The following is a 23,706-nucleotide window of genomic DNA, read 5'->3' as shown; positions in this document are numbered from 1 at the left end:
TCAGTTTGGCCATCCGAATTAGGCCGGCCAAACTGACATGCACACTTAGGTTTCTCCAACCTGGCTGCACTGTCTGAGTGGCAGACCAAGCTGCCCAGACCAATCTTGACGCTGCTCTCATCCGAGGTATAGCATAAGTGCAGCACCTGGATTGCTGGGGAGCCTGTGCTGGTGTCCCAGGGACTACTGGGACAACAACACCATCAAGGGAGGAGGATCAAGGCGGGCAGCGTCTCCAGAACAGGTTCGTTTTTTTTTTTTCCCAATTGTTTTATTTCCCTCCCTGCCCCCATTCCGCCCCTCCCCTTGAGATTTGCAGCAGTGGTTGCTGGTCATAAGTGCTAGTGTTGACGATGAAATGCTGGTGCCGAGCACCAGAAACCACTGACTCAAATTAAGCACTGAGCAGGCCCCAATAGTCCTGTGCTCTCAGTTCACCTAAACCATTATTATCTCTACAGCTATGAAGAAAATGTATTTCTTAACTGGTTGTCATTGACCTCAGCTTCTGAGCCATGCAGGCGCCACATTTATATCGGCCGGCGAGCAGAGCCCTGTACTGTAATGACATTGTTGGTCCAGCAGTAGTCAGTGATCTGCATATAGGCACTTCAATAATTTATGACAAGCGAGTAGTGAGTTTTTATTCATACTAAAGGTGCCTCTTGGCAGCAGAACACACTTGTGTTAAGACAATATCTGCAGGATTTTATATGGAGATAGCTTATTGTCCCCCTGCCATTATATATAGTACTATGCACTTTACCTTTTCATTATTATTTCATTACTTACTGTTGGGTTCCGTATTCTGGTTAATGTCCATGATCTTTCAAAATAATGTTGTCCTTTAACTTCTTAAACTAGCTATAATGCTAAGTTTCCATTTTCCCTGTTTTGCTTCTTGAACTAGTGTCATTCGTCTTGTGTGCAGTGACATACACGTTTTTACACAAATTGTTTTAGGCGCATAAATTATGTTTAATTAGTGAGCAAGCAAAGATTCTTAATAAGCTATGTTTAATCACTGATCAAGTAAATATTTGTAATATATTCCAACAGCATATATGCCTTGACAAAGCCCATGCTTTATTGGTGGAAGGCGAAGCCCATGCTGGCAATGGGACAGGCCAGAAGAATGTACTGTATGTGAAACTCTATGAACAATTGAGATACAATACAATAAGTGGAAGCACAAGTGGAGTCCTACTTACTATTTTTTTAAAGTCTCAGTGATGTCTGCTACCTGAAATTTGTCTCAGACATTATTATACTGGGTACACTTGCCCAACTCTCAGTCCCCTAAGCCCCACTGAAAAGATTAGGCATTATTACATGGAGCTCAATTACTTACACCTTATGAAAAACCTTTAAGATTAAAAAGCATTACTCGTATGTCTGGCACTCTTCCTGGAAGTATGTTTAACAAGAGAAGGTAATGAAGAGTAAGTGCTACTGGTAAGTATCTTTTTTCTTGTACCGTGGTCCTCTAAATGACATTTGCACGCAGTGAGGCTCTTACAGATTGTAGGAGCATGTGAAAAGACTACGGCCACATCAAAGGAATATAGCATGACTTTTTTGGGTGTAAATAAAGCAAACAAAGAGTCACTAAAGGGAGCCTAACGAATTCTGCATTTTTACCCACAGGGTGCGGTTTTCCTGGAAGGTGTTTCGGTTAAACGTGTGACTCAAGTTACAACGCAGCCCAAGCTTGGAGAGATACAGCAAAAGGTTCAGCAGTTCTGTGGATGGGCAGGGTATGAAAATCTTATTTATGTGTACAAGTTAAAATTGTAAAATGTGAGTAGTATACATGCATGTGGTGAAGGTATGATGGATCTTTACCCCTATAATTAATTGATCCTAGTCATAATCCATTTCCCCCCTACTTGACGTACTGTGATTGTGACAAAAAACAACTCAGTCAGTGGCTACATACTGCATTAGAAATTAAAATATGTGCTTTAAGTTTCTCCCTGTGTTTTTGAAAAATGACAATTGACATGTTATGCCATTTCTTCTTCATCACCTACTTATCACAAACTGTAAACCTCTCACTCCAAATCCCAGTACATTTTATAGAAAAAAGCAGTCTGGCAAGACAGTAAATTGGGTAGGTATTGGGATGTCAGAGTTGTACTGTTACATGATAATAGTAGCAATCCGATTTCCTCACTGATGAGTTAACTTATCAGTTGTCCCTACGGTCAAAAGGATGCAGTTTAAATGTAATTATGTCATCCAACATGTCAGGAGTGATGTAATATGTGAGGTCATAAGCAGTGCATGGCGCAGGCGCAAGCTGTTAGCAGTGATATATATATAACTGTTGAATTTCTGCGGTTTCTATAAAATGTTAAGATGACACCGAAATTTTCACCTAACTGTAATGTTACTTTAATCTGTTTTTCCCACACTGAAAAAAAAAAAATATATATATATATATATATATATATATATATAATAATAATAATAATAGAAAAAAAGGTTATAGTAATGTTATAATCAGGTGAAAATTTCAGTGACAACGCAACGTTTTCACACCCCGCCATATAGTTTTCTCATCAATAATTTGATTGCAAATGTTGCAGTGATATTATCAATGATGTCATAGAAGATGTCATGAGTAATTTAATATGTGGGGTAATTAGAAGTAAATGATGAGGGCACAAGTTATAGTTACTTGAGAAAATGAGTGGACAAAATGCATTTGTGTGACCCTACTTTTTCTAAGCCCCACATGACAGACCATCCCAAAATGTTCTAGACAAAAAGAGCATGTTTTACAAAAATGTATGCATGTTTGTTAAACTGCGCCAAAGTTATTAGCAACACAAAAAAGGCATTTCCTATCGAAACACGATCATACCTATAACTACACTACATCAGGCCAGTGGATCTAGAGGGCTGATTGAAGCCCTTGCAAGCAAGTAGCCATCCCTCTATCTTCCTCTCCATTCATTCATCTCTGCATCCATCATTTCTCCCATCCATTATCCTCTCCTTCCAGATGTATTCATCCATCATTCAATCCATCCAGCCAATCTTATTTCCATTATCCCTTCATCATTCCTTTTATTCATCCATCTATCCATTCACTAATCCACTTTCACTACATCCTTGCTTTTCTCCAGCCCCCTTCCTCCCAGTGCAGACAGACATATTATGATCTTGTCTTTGGAGGCCCGAGTCTCCAATCCAAAGTCAAGTGAGTCATAAACAAACGTTTCAAGGAACTGTCCAGTGGCACCCACCCCTTCTGAAGCTGCTAAAAGTGGGGTTTAATGATGCTCCCCATGTAAGTATGTATAGTATATATATATTTTATTAAAAACCAAAGGTATCGGCTAAGTGTGGACCTAAATTAAAAGAAATAACAGAAATAAAACTCTTTCAAAATCTGCTGTAAGAAACATAAAACAATGTCAAAACCTCCACAAGGAAAACACGATCAGGCTTAACTTCTGAGCACTGTGTGTGACAGAAATAACAAAACCAGTATCCATTGCTGCTACTGAACAGCGGGCACCCTGCAGAATGTCTCACACAGCAGACAGTTGAATTTGGCCATACGTTTAGCAGAAAAGGCACCTTGCTGATAAAAGCCAAGTCCAGCAATTAGTAACAAGTAATGCTTGCCAGCTAGTATGTTAGTTATGATTAAAAGCTGCAAGCAACCGAACCCGATACAAAGGCGTTCACATATCCGTTGAATTTACGTGTCATAATGAACACTACGTGGTTGGTTGTGTTTTTGAGCAGAGAAATAGCTCTCTTAAAGAAATATAATAGAAAGAGCAGAAAAGGGATTTAGATAAATAAATTCATGAATGTGAACTTAAAATACATAAGAACACCCTCTTTGATCAAATACGCTACTAGAGGGAGCTGCTACTTACAAGTCTCTAACAATAAAAAACTAGAAAAGAATCGCACTACTTAAGTTGATGCTATGAAAAACGATAATGGCACTATGAGAATCTATTTATGGCATAATTATGAGCTATAATAGATTGAGATGCCGTTTTATCATGATGCCAGAACATAATTTGACTTGTCGGTATCAAACGTGGTTGGTATGAATGAAGAAACTAACCAATATTAAACACGTGGCTAAAAGTATTTTCTTGGCTACATAAAGCACACATTGCCATGGATGTCCCTGGCACAGAATGGAACTGCTTTGCGTGTGGCCGTGGTCCTTGTGCAGAATGCTGTAGTTCGCCGGTGGCTGAAGTGGGCTGACACACTGGCCCAACCTGTATGCTGGAGCGGACAGAAGAAAAATTTGAATGGCACAATAACAGACCAATGAATGAATGAAGGCAAATAGCTGATAACCTCTATAAGTAGCATATTAGACACATATTGTTAGTAAAACCCGAGGGGCTCGTTTGACATCAGAACTACAAAAATAAATAAATAACTGCTATGTTGTCATAGTGCCCTAAGTTTGACCTTTCGGCGTATTTTATAACAGCAGTGCTACTTTACTTGCAGTGGTTTTCAATTGACTCATTTTGTTTTTAATTCGGGTGCATATATAGGTATATATATGTGTGTGGGATATGAATATAAATCTGTGGAACAATGTGCAGTATAATACTCTTATTTTTTTTTTTTTTTAAACATCCTTACCGCACAGAGATCCAGCCTCAGCTGTATATATTTACTGTATACAGCGTAGTGCTTGAAATAGTGACAATAAGGAAATAATAAGGTATATGTGTAGCATCGGTACGTTGTCTTACTAGGCCACACTGCTGTTCACGCTCATTATTTACAAGACCGAAATAAATGCAAGTTTCCAGTCCTCGTGGAATGGATACGTCCAAGAAACGCAATGCAGCACAGAGCGCGTTTATTGCACTGATTTGACGACTTTGTGTGTCAGCGTTGCTGATCCTAGTGTATTCGTTGCTGAGATTAGACTTTGAGCACATAATCTAGTTATTCATTTTGTGACCTAAATTAGTCTAGCGCGCAGCCTTCCTTATCGTTAGATATTAAACCCCCCTACCCCCGCAGGCTTGTGTGGTTTAGACTGATATAGTTTAAATACATACCCCTGTCCTTCTCTCAACCTAGTGACCTCTTTGTGGAATGAAAGATTGCATTGTGTTAATAGTTCCTAGTTTGAGTCCTATGAATCTCAGTTGAAACCGGAGGTGACCCTTATGATAAATCTCGAGTTTATCATGGATTCAATTTGATTGGTCTTTAAGTGAACGAGACTATCCAGGAAATACGAAAATACACTTTTGCGTAAAAAAAATAATTAGAAATAGCTTAATTTAAAAAACAAATTACACTTCACATTCTTGCTGGGCCAACCACAATCACTCCATCATTTATATATGCGTTTTTTCATCTGCTTCTCAGTGCGTTGTTTGGAAGTAATTGGGTTGCTGTGCCCCTGTTTCTCACACCCCTTCTTCCACCACACTGCTAAGCGCTGAGTCCCATAAGAGGATAACCACATCTCAGTGGTCCTCATACACAACATGGGAAATACTTTCCAAGTATAATAAAAAACAACACTCTTATAACTACACACCCTGTGTTGAGTAAGAAATTCATCACTTCCTTTGTCTAAATGGATTTAGTCCAAAAATGAAGGTTACTGAACTGTTAGAAATGGGGTCTCTAGTTGGCAGTCGGTTTGCACCCTATCCAATTAGGAACCCACTCTAGTCAGGATAAGGGGGATACCCGCTCAGATAACCCCTGTTCACCCCCTTGGTAGCTTGGCATGAGCAGTCAGGCTTATCTCAGAAGCAATGTGTAAAGCATTTGCACATAACACACATTAATAAATGAAAACACTACAAAAGGACACCACACCAGTTTTAGTAAAATAGCCAATATTTACATAGAACAAGACCAAATACGATAAACCTACAATAATAAAAATATGAATTCTGCAAGATTTACTAAAAAACACAGTTCCTTGAAGTTGATAGCTCTACCTGGGGCTATCATGGCGTTGTGATCAACAAAACCAATGGTTCAGGCCAGCCGCGGCGTTGCAGGCCAGCTAGGGTTTTGGGGAGACCCACAAACAGTACCATTGGAATTGCAGGGTGTTGTGATCCTCGTGGTGAGCTCCGGAGAGTGGCGTTGCTGGCGTTGTGGTGTTGGTTCAGGAGTCGATGGTTGGGGGGTCGTCATCGGGCCCTTGAAGTCACACGTGTTTTAGATCAAACTATGGGCTGATGAAGTCAGGAGCGATGGCGATGGGGCAGCAGTGCAAAATGGGACGATGCAATGTGCAGTGCCCACAGGTTACGATGCAGGCAGCAGCTCAATAGCGGCGTCGGTGAGACCAGGGCTGTGGTGTGAAGCAGGGCGGTGTGACGTGTGGTGTCACCAGGTCACGGTGCAGGCAGCGTCGTTGTTGCTGAAGCAATGTCATCAGTAGACCCAAGCCAGCGGTGCGGGACGGCGCTTCGTGTACCTCATGAGCGGTGTCCACAGGCCAGAGTGCGGGCAGGGATGCCTGGTGTCGACACTGGAGTCGATGATGCTGGCGTCGGTGGACCGGGGCTGCAGTGCGGGACGGGATGGTGCTTTGTGTACCTCACGAGCAGTGTCCACAGGCCACGGTGCAGGCAGCGATGCCGTTGTCAGCAGGAAAGTCGTTGTCGGGGAAGCCCAGGCTGCGGTGTGAGCAGGCGATGCAGAGTGCGGGGCCCACAGGTTGTGGTGCAAGCAGCGGCTCGGGGAAGTCGTTCGATGACGGCGTCGGCGAGACCAGGGTTGCGGTGTGAAGCGGGGCAGTGCGGCTCCGTGCGTCGTCGGCAGGTCACGGTGCAGGCCAGCGGCGTCGTTGGTGGCGGCGGCCCGGTGGTTTCTCCTCTTCGACAGCACAAAACACACAGTTCCCAGTTCTTCAGGTCAAAGAAACTGAAGTCTTTGGTGTCCCTGAGACTTCCAACAGGAGGCAAGTTCTACTCCAAGCCCTTGGAGAACTTTCTCAAGCAGGACACACAGCAAAGTTCACCATTTGCACTCTTTTCAGGCAGAAACAGCAACTGCAACCCAGTCCAGCATAGTAACACAGCAAAGGGACAGTACTCCTTCTCCAGCTCTTCTCCTTGGCAGAGGTTCCTCTTGATTCCTGAAAGATTCTAAAAGTTTGGGTTTTTTGGGCCTTCTTATACCATGTTCTGCCTTTGAAGTTGGCAAACTTCAAAGCAAAGTCTCAAGTGTTTGCAAGATCCTTCCTTGTCCAGGCCAGGCCCCAGTCACACACCAGGGGACTGGAGACTGCAGTGTGTGAGGGCAGGCACAGTCCTTTCATGTGTAAGCGACCACTCCTCCCTCCACTCTAGCCCAGATGGCTCATCAAGGTATGCAGGCAACCCCAGCTCCCTTTGTGTCACTGTATAGTGGAGAGGTGTGAACAGCCCAACTGTCAAACTGACCCAGACGGGGAATCCATAAACAGGCAGAGTCACAGAATGATTTAAGCAAGAAAATGCCTACTTTCTAAAAGTGGCATTTTCAAACTCACAATCTAAAAACCAACTTAACTAAAAGATGTATTTTTAAATTGTGAGTTCAGAGACCTCAAACTCCATATTTCTACCTGCCCTCAAAGGGAATCTGCGCTTTAAAGTTATTTAACCCCTTGGATGCGGGCGTCGGCCACTGGCTGACGCCCGCACTACCTCCCTGGTGCGGGTCACAGCCAGTGGCCGACACCAGGGAGGGGGTTAATAAATCTGCACCCGAGGATTTTATTTTATTTGTTTTTGTTCCCCGGGAGACACCGAAGCTCTTCTGTGTCTCCCCCCACCCCCCACCCACCCCTTTGTGACGCGCTGACGTCACTTTGTGGATTTCTCCATTCCCCCTTTGTGGATTTCCCCATCGGAGCAGGAAGCGGCCTTGTGGCCGCTTCCTGCTCCGATGGGGAAAACGGCCTTCCCCACGTTCGGGAAGGCCTCGTAAGAAAGGGGATACTCTCCCCTTTCTTACGAGGCCTTCCTGAAAGTGTTTCCTGGCCCTCGCAGCTACAAAGTGATGTTAGCGCGCCGGACGTCACAAAGGGGCGGGGGGAGACACGGAAGAGCTTCCGTGTCGCCCGGGGAACAAATAAATAAATAAATAAATCCTCGGGTGCAACACACCCGAGGATTTGTTAACCCCCTCCCTGGTGTCGGCCACTGGTCGTGACCTGCACCAGGGAGGTAGTGCAGGCGTCGGCCAGTGGCCGACGCCCGCATCCAAGGGGTTAAATAACTTTAAAGCGCAGATTCCCTTTGAGGGCAGGTAGAAATATGGAGTTTGGGGTCTCTGAACTCACATTTTAAAAATACATCTTTTAGTTAAGTTGGTTTTTAGATTGTGAGTTTGAAGCACAGCTGCAATCGGGGGCCAGGAAACACTTTCAGGAAGGCCTCGTAAGAAAGGCCAGGAAACACCACTAGACACCAGGGATTTCACTTGTGGGGGTCGGCCCCCTCGGAAAACGCTTTTCAACTGTAGCTTTTAGGCAGCAATAAAAAAGTCAAGTAAGTATTGTGATTATGTTTCTGCTACAAAAGGGTCAGACTTGTCTAGTGCTAGTTTTAGTGCCATAAAGAAGCGCAGAAGGTTTATATGCCTACTGCAAAGAGCAAATCTGTATTTTATGTAAATTGCTGAGTACATTAGTAAAGTCAGCCATTACCTGCGCTATAATACAAATTAAATGTATGTGCAGGGTGGAGGGTGGCTATGGAGAGATGAAGGGCACTTTTGCTGGGTGGTAATGAGGGAATCCGAGGAGGAGGGAGTGGGAGCACCAATAATGATTGTTGGACTGGGCGCAGGAGGTGCTAAAGACTGTGATGAATGGTATGTGACGAGGTGTTTTTTGAGTGTCTTGAAAGAACGTGCTGATTGAGGGAAGAAGCACAGGTAAGGTGGCCTCTACTTTTGCACGTATCTCACACACACCATCGATTTTGTGACTGTCTACGTAGGCTAGTGTTTTAGAGCAACAGTTTAGCCAATAGCAGGGATGGCATCTTGATGGATGACTGCTGCCGTCACTCGGGTTATAAAGGACAGCTCTGACATAGGATCAGAGACTGAGACATCAGATACTGAGACAGCATTTGAGGGATAGGACAATGGCGCAGACTCTGGGAGTGATTTTTCAGTCGGAGGAGTCCCATTCGATAACTCCTCTTCCAGTAAATTATGAGGGAGGTGATGAGGACAGTCCTGCTGTCCCTTTGCAAGCAGTCTGTACAACGGGGTAATAGTGGGTTAGCCCAACCCAGAGAGCAGGTGAATGCGGCGGCAAGCAGAGAGAGAGAGTGCTCTTTTGGGAGCTCCCCAATTTAGTTCAGCCCCAAATTCCACCGCCCAAATTGTATTGTGGAGACATCAAAATTATCTATCGCAAAACAAACTGGTTTTGTAAGGCAGGCACCTGTGTTTTTGGTCCTGGGTTCGGCGGCCATATAGAGAAACACACTAAACCCAAACATTTCTGGAAACTGGACATTCGGGGGAGTCCACAGAGGTGTGACTTGTGTGGATTCCCCAAAGTTTTCTTACCCAGAATACCCTGCAAAGCTGAAATGTTGAATAAAAACTAGATTTTTCTCGCATTTCTGTCACACAAACTACAGGAATATGCTGGGATCCACAAAATTCCTACCACCCAGTGATTCCTCACCTGTCCTGATAAAAACACTACCCCACTTGAGTGCCTACACCTAGTGCTTGCGTCAGGAATGGATCACCCCAGGGTCAGCAGCTGCCTCATGTAAGGACCAACATTGACCGTTGTGTGATCTATTCCTGTCGCGGGCACCAGGCCTACCCACACAAGTGAGGTACCATTTTTATCGGGAGACTTGGGGGAACGCTAGGTGGAAGGAAATTTGTGCCTCCTCTCAGATTCCAGAACTTTCTGTCACCGAAATGTGAGGAAAATGTGTTTTATTGGCCAAATTTTGAGGTTTGCAAAGGATTCTGGGTAACAGAACCTGGTCAGAGCCCCACAAGTCACCTCATCATGGATTCCCCTAGGTCTCTAGTTTTCAAAAATGTGCTGGTTTGCTAGGTTTCCCCAGGTGCCAGCTGAGCTAGAGGCCAAAATCCACAGGTAGGCACTTTGTAAAAAAAACACCTCTGTTTTCTGTGAAAAAATGTGATGTCCACGTTGTGTTTTGGGCCATTTCCATTCATGGGCGCTAGCCCTACCCACGCAAGTGAGGTACCATTGTTATCGGGAGACTTGGGGGAACGCTGGGTGAAAGGAAATTTGTGACTCCTGTCAGATTCCAGAACTTTCTATCGCCGAAATGTGGGGAAAAGTGTTTTTTGGGCCAAATTTTGAGGTTTGCAAAGGATTTTGGGTAACAGAACCTGGTCAGAGCCGCACAAGTCACCCCATCTTGGATTCCCGTAGGTCTCTAGTTTTAAAAAATGCACAGGTTTGCTAGGTTTCCCTAGGTGCCGGCTGAGCTAGAGGCCAAAATCTACAGCTAGGCACTTTGCAAAAAACACGTCAGATTTCAATGTAAAAATGTGATGTGTCCATGTTGCGTTTCCTGTCGCGAGCATTAGGCCTACCCACGCAAGTGAGGTACCATTTTTATCGGGAGACTTGGGGGAACACAGAATAGCAAAACAAGTATTATTGCCCCTTGTCTTTCTCTACATTTTTTCCTTCCAAATGTAAGACAGTGTGTAAAAAAAGACGTCTATTTGAGAAATGGCCTGTAATTCACATGCTAGTATGGGCAGCCCGGAATTCAGAGATGTGCAAATAACCACTGCTTCTCAACACCTTATCTTATGCCCATTTTGGAAATACAAAGGTTTGCTTGATACCTATTTTTCACTCTTTATATTTCAGCAAATGAATTGCTGTATACCCAGTATAGAATGAAAACCCATTGCAAGGTGCAGCTCATTTATTGGCTCTGGGTACCTAGGGATCTTGATGAACCTACAAGCCCTATATATCCTGCAACCGGAAGAGTCCAGCACACGTAGCAGTATATTCCTTTAAAAAATCTGACATTGCAGGAAAAAGTTACAGAGTAAAACGTGGAGAAAAATGGCAGTTTTTTTCAGCTCACTTTAAATATTTTTTTATTTCAGCTGTTATTTTCTGTAGGAAACCCTTGTAGGATCTACACAAATGACCCCTTGCTGAATTCAGAATTTTGTCTACTTTTCAGAAATGTTTAGCGTTCCGGGATCCAGCATTGGTTTCACACCCATTCCTGTCACTAACTGGAAGGAGCCTGAAAGCACCAAAAATAGTAAAAATGGGGTATGTCCCAGTAAAATGCCAAAATTGTGTTGAAAAATGTGGTTTTCTGATTCAAGTCTGCCCGTTCCTGAAAGGTGGGAAGATGGTGATTTTAGCACCAGAAACCCTTTGTTGATGCAATTTTCAGGGAAAAAACCACAAGTCTTCTTCGGCAGCCCTTTTTCCCCTTTTTTTTTTTTTAAAAAAAAAAACGACATTTTCACTGTATTTTGGCTAATTTTTTGGTCTCCTCCAGGGGAAACCACAAACTCTGGGTACCATTACAATCCCTAGGATGTTGGAAAAGGACGACGCAAATTTGGCGTGGATAGCTTATGTGGACAAAAAGTTATGAAGGCCTAAGCGCGAACTACCCCAAATAGCCAAAAAAAGGGCTCAGCACAGGGGGGAGGAAGTCCCAGCAGCTAAGAGGTTAAAGGCAGCCCCCATGTTAACCTATGAGGGAAATAGGCCTTGCAACAGTTACATCTGAATTTCGCAGTATTTCACTGTTAGGACATGTGAATCACACCAGTACATGTCCTACCTTTAAATACTCTGCACCCTGCTCATGGGGCTACCTAGGGCCTATCTTAGGGGTCCTTTACGTGTACCATAACGGAAGGGTTGGGCCTGGCAAGTGGGTATACTTGCCAGATCGAATTGGTTGTTTAAAACTGCACACACAGACACTGCTGTAGCAGGTCGGAGCCACATTTACTGGGCTGCTTATTTGGGTGGCACAATCAGTGCTGCAGGCCCACTAGTAGCATTTGACTTACAGGCCCTGAGCACCTCTAGTGCACATTACTAGGGACTTACCAGTAAATCAAATATGCCAATCATGGATAAACCAATCAATAGTACAATTTACACAGAGAGCATTTACACTTTAGCACTGTTTAGCAGTGGTAAAGTGCCCAGAGTCATTAAGCCAACAAAAATGGTTCAGAAAAGTTAAGAGGAAGGAGGCAAAAAGATCGGGGATGACCCTGCAAAAGGGCCAGGTGCAACATGAGCATTATGATACAGGTTACTGAAGCCCCGCTGATCGCATCCTTCTTTCTCCAACCTTCCCTCACGCACTACCAAAGTTCCACACCTTTCACTCTCTAACATTCCACTCATCGCACATTACATTCTATGCCACCTGCACCACACACCTTCCAAACAAAAAGCATAACACATAATTTACATAAAGTATAAACTGCAAAACGTAAGAGTAAATATAATGCAATATAACATGTGCGATAGCATGAATAAACAATCAACATGTCAAAAAAATATACCGAATTAAGACAATATAAAGTCATTATACTTTTTAGGTACAACTGTATGCCTAGCACTCCGTATTACTGTAGTTCCATCCACCAGTAGTTGGAGTCTTGAACCGTGAGCAGGGTATGAATATTCACCCACAGATTATTTTGTCACAGTCTCATTTTCTTTCTCATGTCTGTCAGAACCAAGACTTACACCTGATTGCTCAGAGAATCCCACATCCGAAAAATCAGCAGTTTAACTGTCTTTCTAGAAGTGAATCAAACCCAGTGTTGAATAGACAATAGTTATAGCTCCATGCACGTTTTTAGCACACTAGGCCTGCTGCTGTGCACTTTAACCTAGATATATTTTATTCAGCTTTGTTTATTATTTTAACAATAGCCTCATTTCCCGTCTTGTTTTATTTTTCTCTATCTAGCTGTTCTTTGCCTAGGCCAGCACTTTGTTCTTAAACAAGACATTTCTTCCACTCTGTGCTTTTCTCAAGGCTGCAATAAGATAGGTTGCTGGTAAACGTGGTAACGCGTTGTCTCTGGTATTCATAGAAACATACACATCCTTACGTAGGGACATTTTCTTAGAACATCAGCTGTTTTCTTATAAAAACAATTCCCTGACCAATACACGTTAGAGGGAGATTCCAGCCAGATGACCACGACCGTATGCTAATTGGTGAATGCTTCGCTACAGCTGCTTATGCAGACTTCAGGCCTCTTTCTCGGGTATGAGGGATGATATCTTCCCAGGGGAACCTGAAGGGCAGAACTAGAGCGTAACATGCTGTGCTCTAATAGAGCCTAGGTAGGAATTATAGTAGAGACTCCAGTGACAATATGGTAGCGTTATTTTTATGCTTTACTCTCCTTGTCACAATTTTAATCCTGTCATGCTCCTTCGTCCTGGTTATTTCAGTACATGTTTTATTATCTAAGATACAGTTGCTTCATTAAAACCTTATTGAGACATATACTGCCTCTGACTGTATTTGTGGGACTAATGTAACTGAGAGAAATGGATGCAATCTGAGTGACCACAATTTCCTTGAGGAGTCAATTGTGTCATGTGCACGGCTGCCCAGTCATCCCTGCTCTTGGGTAGAGATGAGGCACTGCTAGTTAGCCAGAGCAGAAACCGGATTAGGCTGACAGGTGTCACCTGTAGTGGGTTAGACTCAGTCCCGCACACCGCAGGCGATTCTGCAGCTCAAATCCAGTAGTCTCATTAGAATAATGAGAGCCTATGTGTCACTAGGATCTCCACAGATTGTAACTTTGTTCAAATTCTCAACAGGATACTGCTCCACTCCCTATTCTCACCGCTCCACTGAGTTTTGTAATGCTTTTTACAAGCTTTTATTATTTCTCAATCGATCATGCACATTGTCTTGGAGATTTCACACGCACAATTGACCAACCTGTGGTACTCCAGATGAGGGGTTTAATTAAGCCTTTTGAGCCTAAGGCTATATAACATTTTCTCCTCATACTGGCTGACCCTACTGCAGACCATCTCGTGTATGGATTCCCTATCCTCACCTTGGTGGTTATAAATTCAAGTTTTCCCCTTAAGCCACCACTGAGCTTAAAAGATCCTGGGTTGTGACTCCTTAGAAGCTTAGATAGGGAAAGCCAAGTTACAGAATTAGGAGTGGTTTTATATGGAAGGAGGTTTGCTTGTGTAGCCTTCCTCCAAACCATTCTTTCACTGACTACCAGTTGAATAGATTGCTTAGTTACACAATTAAAACGTTCTATATGCCCATTAGTTTCAGAATGTCGGTGAGCTATTTTTATGTTGAATCCCACATCTCCCAAGGTAAGCCAAAAAGTTGTACTTGTGAAATGAAGTCCATTATAAGAGACTGGAAATTTTGGAATGCCTTCACCGCAAAATACTCCCTCTAGGAAAATAATCACTGGATCAGAAGGGACATGCTCTACAATCCTGACTTTTGGCCACTTAGTATAATTGTCTTCTAGGACAATAGCTTGCAGTTCCCCACCTACAAGTGCATTGAAAGGCCCTACAATGTCCATCCCTAGTTTTCTACAAGGTCCTTCTGGCAACATGACAGGAACAGGTTAATTGACACATGATTTTAACTACCTTGTCGCTTTCGTTACAGAAGCCACACTTACGTGCCATCATGTCAGTGATCTTGTCTTTCATTGGCCACCAAAAATACTTGTCTACCATTCTTTTTGTGGCTGACATCCCCACATGTCCTTGATGGCCTTGTTCAGTGACCTTCCTTTTGGCACGAAAAGGGGGTACAGTTTTCTGTCCCATTATTAGCATTGCCATTTCCCAAGAAAGTTCTCCTAGAACTTTGACAAACAATATAATTTCTCCTAGCATTTTCCTCTCATCACTCCATCCATCATCTAGTGTCTGACGTCTTTTAAAGCGTAATCTCTTTCAGTCATACTCCATATTCTCCTAGACTCGAAAGTTTTAGACGATTAGTCTTGGATACCAAAAACAACTTCTCTTTCATCCTCTTCCACCATTTTATGAGAAATAGGCAAGGGCCAGATGCAACTTCTATGTCAAATTGGTAATTTTGGAGCCTTGCCACAAGTCTGGCCAGCTGGGTCGTCATAACTTTACCTGGACCAACTATTCTGACCAGAAGCTGGTGGTTTGCCCTTAATACTAATCTGGTCCCCCCAAAGAAGCATGAAGAAATGCTCTGTAGCCCACATGCATGCTAGTAACTCTTTATCTGATAGAGACATGTAGTTCCAGATTCATTACCTTAGAATTTCCCCAGGCGTCAGTCTGGATCCGGAGATTTCTCTCGAGCAGTACCCATGTATGCCGTTAGGTGGCGTAGATCGGCTCCAAATCCGTTGTCTGCACCGCAATGGTGCCACCCCGGCGTGCTGATGTCAGTTCTTTGCTTTTCACACCAGCCAACGCTGATCCAGAGAAAGCGCTAACCCTCAGTCATTTTTTTTACTGGTCTTTTTCAAATTTTTTGTCGAAGATTTTTTAGTGTGTACACTCCTGGTGCGTCAAGGATGTCTTTCTGTAAGACTGGCATCAAGCTCTGAGGATCCTGTCATCGGTCAGTGTCTGTGACAGATCCATACCTCGTGTACCTGTAGTGTCTGGAGCGCGACCACAACCCGAAGTTGTGCCACGAGTGCTGGGCCATGAATCCCAAAACTTTGAGGGAGTGGTCCCTAAAGCTCCTTGCAATACGGCGCAGGAGTAGGTCCCAAACTCGATTGAGAGGAAGGTCCTGGGATCAATCACAGCACCCCCCCCCCCCTCCAACCACCACCACCATTATCATACCTCTCCAAGTCCTTAGGGCGATCAGGTAAGTCGAGGCACAAAAAAACAGAGAAAAACAAACATTCTTTGACTGCACCACTTCCGTCGGCCGACCAGATGAGGGGAAAGGAGCGTTGTAGTTCTAGGCCTCCGTCTGCAGAGCCTGCATCCGGTTCGGCTTTGCACCCCCCCTGAGTTTCCAGGAGCCGGAGTGACCCCTGCACAACTCAGAGTTTTATGAGGCCATTTGCCTCATTTTTGGGAAGTCTGACCCACTGGAGCACCCTTGGGTCCTGCGAGGTCGGAAGGGACCCCCTTGTGTTCCATGCCAGCAGCTTTGGCCTCTGCTCTGGGGGGCACCCTTGGATCTGTCCCTGGATCCGAACCGGCATTGGTTGTACTACCTCGACCTTCCTTGATGCCAGTTCGGACGTCGACGCTCCCAACGCCTCCTGTGCCCCCAGGTGTCGTCGATTCTATCCTTGTTACCTACGTTGACACTGAGCCGGATTGTCATTGCACGACGCTGCTTCCAACTTCGACAGAGGCCTTGCCTTCTATGTCGGATCCTGACCCTTATTCTTATGAGTTGGATTATGGTGAGGAATGGGAGGGGTCGATGGACCCTCTAAAAAAAAAAAAAAAAAAAAAAACAGCTCCAAGATCCTATGGGGCTGGTGTTTGGACCTGGGGAAAGCCAGTGGTCTGGATACTTCTCCTGACATTGGCATGCTTTCTCCCCCGACCGTGGCTACGGAGAGGGGAGCGTCCTATTTCATGGTGATACGATGAGCGGCATGTGCCTCGAGCTGCCTTTGGTGGCAGTCAGGACTAACTTCCTGACAGAGGTGCTTCAGCCTGTGGCTTCATCCTCTGAACATCCTACCCATTAATGAAGCCTTTACCGATGTCCCGCTGGGTACTTGATCCAAATCCAGCACAGGAGCTCCTGTGAACAGGACTATTGCCCGCCGCCATTGACCTGCTCCAAGTGACCCAGTAATCCTGATGCAACACCCTACCCCTGAGAGCTTGGTTGTCCAAGCCTCTACATCCCAGGGCTCGTTCTCTTCTGCACCTCTGGATTGGGAATCCAAGAGACTGGACCGACTTGGAAAGATGTTTTCTTCCGCCAACCTGGCATTGCCGTCCGTGAACACCGCATGCCTTTTGGGCCGTTACACCCAGTTGCTGTGGGATACAGTCGCGCAAGTGCTGCCACAGGTCCCGGAGGAGGCCCAGGCTATACTCTCTCAAGCAGTTGCTGACGAGAGATCCGCAGCAAAGTTCACGATCTGCTGTGGACTGAACATGACCGACTCACTGTGCAGAGCGGTTGCATCGACCGTGGCCCTGACGCAGCACATCTAGTTGAGGACATCTGGCTTTTCGGGGGATGTCCAGTCTAACCTTATGGACATGCCCTTCGGAAAGCAGACTCTGCGCTCGAATGCTTCAAAGATTCCTGTGCTACGGCCAGGTTCTTAGGTCTTGTGGTTGCCCCTCAGCCCCCTCAGTCTGCTTTTTGCTCCTTTCTTGGCTACAGAAGCGGCGTCCCACCACATCCATTCCTGTCCAGCCACTGTGCCGCTTCCTCAAGAAGAAGTTCAAAATGCTCTCTCTGGCTCAGGTTCTTTCTGCCCTGGGCCCAGGAGACTGGATGGTAGCTTTGGACTAGGAGGGCGTTTACTCACACATTCCCGTCCTGTCTGCCCACAGACGTTACTTGCAGTTTAGGGTAGCGACGAGAATTTTCAGTTCAGTGTGCTCCCCTTTGGCCTTACCAGTGCCCTTTGGGTGTTCACCAAGGGTATGGCAGAGGTCTCATCGCATCTGCGCAGATCAGGGGCTTCAGTCATCCCCTATTTTAGCGACTGGCTTTTGAAGGTGGGCTCGCCCCAGGCTGTCTCCCACCTCAAGACTACGGTGGACCTCCTACATTCACTGGGGTTCATTATAAATGTGCTGTCTCACACCTGACTCCCTCTCAGGCACGCCCTTTCACCAGAGCTGTTCTGGTCACAGTGCAGATTCGGGCTTATCCTCCTGAGCGGCAAGTCCAAGATATAATTGGCTATAATACCGATGTTTCATCCTCTATCCTGGATTTCAGTGAGAATGACTGAGGCTGCTGGGCCTCACAGCCTCTTGCATCCTGCCGGTGACACATGTGATATAGCCTGTGCAGGCTCTGCAGCGGGCCATGAAGTTTCAGTGGGTGCAGCATCAGAGAAATCTCTGCAACATGGTCCAGATCTCGGAGGGAACTACACAAGATCTGCAGTGGTGGCTAACGAACCTCAATTTGGTCGGCAAGAGATCCCTCTCCTTTCCTCAAAACCAGATCTGAGAGTAGTTACAAATGCGTCACTCCAGGGATGGGACGGCCACCAGGGAGAGGTGGAGATCAGAGGCATCTCGTCTCCATCAGAGTCCGAACGCCACATCAACCCGTTTGGAGCTCCGGGCGATTCGACTAGCATTGAAAGCATTTTTTCCCTCTCTCAGAGGGAAAGTGGTGCAGATGTTCAAGGACAACACCACCACCATGGGGTACTGCAACAAGCAGGGTGGGGTGAGGTTGTGGACCATTTCTCAAGAGGCTCTGGGCCTCTGGAAGTGGGTAGATCACCAAGACATTTCTCTGGTGGTTCAACATCTGGCGGGCTCTCTGATCACAAATGGCATCTCCATTCGGAGTGGGCTTAAGGTCTCTTTCAGCAGTAGGGAAAGCCTTGGTTAGATCCGTTCACCTCCGCAGAGAATGCGAAGTGTCAGCTGTATTGCACGCTGGAGTTTGTCTCGAGTGAGTTTTAGGCCTCCTGTTTGAATTTCTGCCCATACCATTTCTGCCTAGAGTTCATAAGAATATCAAGAATGACTGGGTCCAAGTAATCCCTGTGGCTCTGGACTGGGCACGAAGAGTCTGGTATTCCCAGCATTGAGCATGTTATCAGTCCTCCGATCAGACTGCCCCTTCCGGAGGATCTTCTGACGCAGCAGCAGGGGAAGAGTTCTACACCCAAACCTGTCCAGTCTCTGCCTTCGTCAAGGAGATTGAGCCGCAGCAATTGACAGCTTTTGACATGCCTCGAAGTCTGTAACCTTATCTTGGCAACCATGCGTTCCGCCACCAAAATGGTGGTATACGCCTGTCGTTGGAAGAAATTTGTGTCATGGTGCACAGACAAGTCTGTTGACACCCTCTCTCTCTTAGGTTCTGTTGTTTATAATTTTGTTGGCCTGGTAGGGCTTTTCTTTGGGCACTCTCAATGGGTATTTGTCTGCAATATCAGCTTTCTAACAGCTGCCTGATCAGCCTTCTTTGTTTAAATCTCCAATTGTAAATAGGTTCCTTAAAGGCCTTACTCAGATGTTTCCTCCGTCGACATGTATTATGCCCCAGTGGGATTTGGTTCTGACATTCCTGATATGTGCTCCTTTTGAGCCACTTCACAACTGTCCACTTTGTCTTCTTACACTGAAGACATTCTTTCTTGTAGCCATCACTTCTGCCAGCAGAATAAGTGTGCTGCAGTCTCTTTCCTCAAAGCCACCTTTCATTTCTGTCAATCCGGACAAAGTGGTGCTTCGCACCAGAGTCTCCTTTTGGCCAAAAGTGGTTATGCCCTTTCTTGTAGGCTAGTTCATCACCTTGCTTACTTTTTATGCATCCCCACATTCTTCTAAGGGAGAGGAGAGACTCCATTGCTTGGATCCAAAAAGAGCATTGGCGTTCTACCTTGACCGTCACAGAGAGTTCCAGGTGGATGATCAACTCTTTGTTGGTTATGTGGGTGCAAGGAAAGATCAGGCAGTGCACCTCCAGATGTGTCGTACTCTGCATTAAAATGTGCTACGCATTGGCTAAGAAGCAACCCCCTGATGGCTTGCATGCTCATTCTACCAGAGCTAAAGCAGCAGCCACTGTGTTAGTACGTGGTGTTCCAGCCCTGGACATCTGTCAGGCGGCAATGTGGGCATCTCTGCACACGTTTACCAAACACTACTGCCTGGATAGTTAGGTCTGTAGGGTCAGGCACTTTGCCAGTTTGATCCTGCAGGACTTTCTAGTGTGATCTTAGTTTGCAGACCCTCCTTTGGGGATGGTATTGCTTGGGTATCTATTCTTTGGTAAGGAATCTGCAATTAGATGTAACTATCGGGTGAGAAGTTACTTACCTTTGCTTTATCTGGTAGCGACAATATCCACTTGCAGATTCCATACTGACCCACCCATCCTACCTGCTCTGCGAACTGATTTCTAGGGGCAGGGGCTCCTTTTTCAGGGCCCTAGTTTTGACGCACCAGTGGTCAGTGTTCTTCATGGGTCTACACTTCTGGCGTGAAAAGAAACTGACGTCAGCACGCCAGCGTGGCACATATATAGGACCCACAACATTGTTCCGTCACAGCTGACAACGGATGCTGAACCATTCGACACCATCTTACGGCATGCAAGGGTACTGCTCGAGAGCAATCTCCTGATCCAGACTGACGTCTGGGGAAATTCTAAGGTAAGGTATCTGCAAATAGATATTGTCTCTACTAGGTAAGGCGTTACCGAAGGTAGGTAACTTGTCCATCAATTACTGAGTAATTTCTTTCAGATTCTCGTAATGCCTTTAAACCATATATTATCACCCATTCTTTGCATCCATCTGTTTGCTGCAACACCACTCCTAGACCTTCATTACTGGCATCAGTTGCAACTCTGTGATATTTTCTGAATACAAATAACTTCAGAGATGGTGCTTGAACAATATCATGTTTTAGTAGGGCAAATGCCTTTCTTCGTTAATCCTCCAGGCAAAGAGTTTTTAAAAATAATGACATCATGGGTTCAACTTTTGAGGAATCCTTCTACACAAACTTGGCGTAAAACTCTGCAAAGCAAAGAAAAGACGCACCAATTGTTACTGGATCTGGAGCTTCTAAAATGGTCTTCACATGTGAGTCTTTTGGGGTGATTCCCTGATGAGATATTGGGTGCCCAAAATATTCTACCTTGTCACGCCTGAAAAAACACTTCTTCGGCTTTAAAGACAGTTTTTTGACAAAGCTTGAAGTACATTTCTTAATCTCAAGTCCTGTTGACCTACATCCTTAACAAATACTAGATCATCATCTTGAAATGCTAAAGCACCGTCTGGGCCATCAAGTGTCTATTTCATAATGCAGTGAAACCCCAATGCTGCACCGGTCAATCCAAAAGGCATTCTTTTGAACTGGAACATTCCATCTGGATTGAGAAATAAAGTAAGATGTCTGTTTTTTTTGTCCAACACAACATGACTATAAACACTGGCAGGATCCAAGGTTGAAAATACCACTGCTCCTTCTAGAGTAGAAATCAGTTCAGGTAGGTTTGGTAATCAATGCCGGACTATCTAAATGCTGTTGTTTAGACTGCGAACGTCCACACACAGCCTAAGCTCTCCTGTACGTTTGAGTGAAATCAGTATTAAGGCGACTGAAGCAGATGATTCAGTTTGCTCAACAACATGCTTTGAGCAAAAATCTTTCAAGATATCTAATTTTTCCCTATACAAATTTCTCACTCAATGCCTAACATGTACTGCATCCTTCTTGAGTATTATCTTGTTCTCAAATCCTTTGTACTTTTCCACTTCTTATGTGAACACTCCTTTGAACTCTTTTTTTTTTTTTATCATTTAGACTAGCTCTTATACAGATTTCTCAGATTCATCCTTTGGCCACTTGTATATGTTATTTCCTAATCCTTCTTTTTTCAGAATTTATCACATAGACTGGTGGATTGGATCTAGGGTCTAATCTGATTGCTGTCTCCTCTGGATTTGGCCAACCTATGACGGATTCACCCATATCAACCATAACAACTTATCCTCGTTCTATGACCTTGAAAATTTAAATCACCCCAAAAGTAACCAATAATGTTTAGTTTGTGCCCCGTATAACTTCCAGGACGTATGTCAGTGGATAGCAACTTCCTTTTTTCTTTTTCCAAAGACTGCCAAACAAATACTGGCAGACAGTGGTGAACCAGGCACAAGAATCCACCATAACTAAAATATTGTATTTGAGAAGGCGCATACTCTTTTTTTTTTTTTTCCCTCTGCTTTGAAAATTACATTAGGATCAACAGTTCCTTCACTTTCCTCATGTTCTTCAGAAATCATGCTAATTTTCCCTCCTCTGCAAACTCTGCTAAAATTGACCCCTTGTAGGACACAATCTACCAGACAGCACAGCTGTCTGGTTTGCTAAAGACATCTTGCGTGCATTCAGAAAGCTGACCTAAAATACATTCTGCACATTTCTTACCATTGGCTTTGTGGTTTGTAACTCGCATTTTATTAATTTTGATTTGCCACCTTTATTTGTTTTAGGCGCTCCAGCTTGTATTTGTACCTTCCCTTGCTAAAACCTTATTTCCAGTATCCTTCCAAGTGCTCCCTTTCGGTGAACGGGCCTTTAAATCTTGTTCCTATCTCATCACATTTGCTGTGCATTGAATGACCAAGGTCAAATGTTAGGCGCTGTCTTCCAAGGATCTGTGTTTACTTTTCTTTTTCTGATTTCAAAGTGAGAAGATTTATGTGAAAATTTAGTTGTATACTTGAGGATAGGAAATAGTTTTTTCTAGCACACGACACGACAACTTTTAATTGAACTGTGTAAGCATTTCAGAATCTATCAGAATTAGGAATACAAGCATGTTTTTCGTTATTTCTGAAGTGTTTTGGAAACAAATACTTTAATATGATCAAAATAAATCTGTATACTGGGTAATGCAATTTAACACGCTTTTTCGTATGCCCACTGTATTACCTTCTGGCGATAGCCAGTAGGTAGTTATAGTGGGGACCAACTTTTCCCATTGACAACTTGTTTATTGCTTTGCTAATAAATTTTGCTCCATTTGACGAATCTTCACAAAATTTTCAAAACTTCAGACTAGCGCTCTGTCACTCCACTCTACGCTACTGGACCCTACTCTACAACACTGTACTCTGTGCCACACTACACCACTGCACTGTGACACTCTACTGTGCACCACTATGCTACTGTACTCTGTACCACTATGTGCCACTCAACTCCATGCCACTCAACTCTGCTCTGCACTCTACGCCGCTGCACTCTGTGCCAGTCGAATACTCTGAGCCACTGCCCTCTGCATCACTCAACTCTGCGCCACTCCACTCTGCACTACTCTATACCACTCTGCTCTGTGCCACTCTACGCCATGCATGCTACACCACTCTGCACAACTGCACTCCAGTATGCACCACTCTAATCTGCGCCACTGCATTCTGCAATGCTGCATTGTACACCGCTGAGTTCAGTGCCTCTGCACTCAATGCCACTGCACTCTGTCACTATACTCTGCCACACTCTATGCCAGTGCACCCTACACCAATCCACTCTATGGCACTCCAATATATGCCATTCTACTCACTATGCCATTCCACTACAACAGTCTACTCCACTCTTTGCCATTCCACTCTGCAACACTCCACACCACTCTCCTCTACACCACTAACGTTAGCTATGCTTAACAGCAGTCAGGCTGGTGTACAACATGACTAAAGCACATTGGCAAAGCCAGCAGCTCTTGCATAGGCAAGACCTATAGGTTTTGGCAATACGTGTTGGCATTTGTTAAAGAATTGGTCAAACGTTGGACATCCTCTTGAATCACCCACATGTTTGTTCTGCACCTTTAGAAAGCTACTATGTCCTTGTCAGATTGATTATGTTTCTCTTCATTATTCTCCCAGTTTCCCTCTGAATGAGCTTTCCTCCCAATAATATTTACTTCAAGTGAAGCAGGACCCCTTGTTTCCTCTATAAACTTTTCATAATGCTCTATGCTTTTTGTTGGTCAACAG

General features: G+C 44.6%; 1 protein-coding gene across 1 annotated transcript in view; it reads left to right on the top strand.

The window, feature by feature from the left end:
- Positions 1-23,706, top strand: part of RNGTT (RNA guanylyltransferase and 5'-phosphatase) — a 1,492,790-nt gene that overhangs the window by 294,622 nt on the left and 1,174,462 nt on the right. Inside the window, exon 7 of the mRNA XM_069235480.1 lies at positions 1,648-1,757. Within this exon, the coding sequence (XP_069091581.1) occupies positions 1,648-1,757 (110 nt within the window). The remainder of the gene's footprint in view (positions 1-1,647; positions 1,758-23,706) is intronic.

Source organism: Pleurodeles waltl, chromosome 5 (genome assembly GCF_031143425.1).
Source record: "Pleurodeles waltl isolate 20211129_DDA chromosome 5, aPleWal1.hap1.20221129, whole genome shotgun sequence".
NCBI classification, from domain to species: domain Eukaryota; kingdom Metazoa; phylum Chordata; class Amphibia; order Caudata; family Salamandridae; genus Pleurodeles; species Pleurodeles waltl.
Note: the sequence above shows the minus strand (reverse complement) of the source record. Positions and strands in the feature narration are given on the sequence as shown.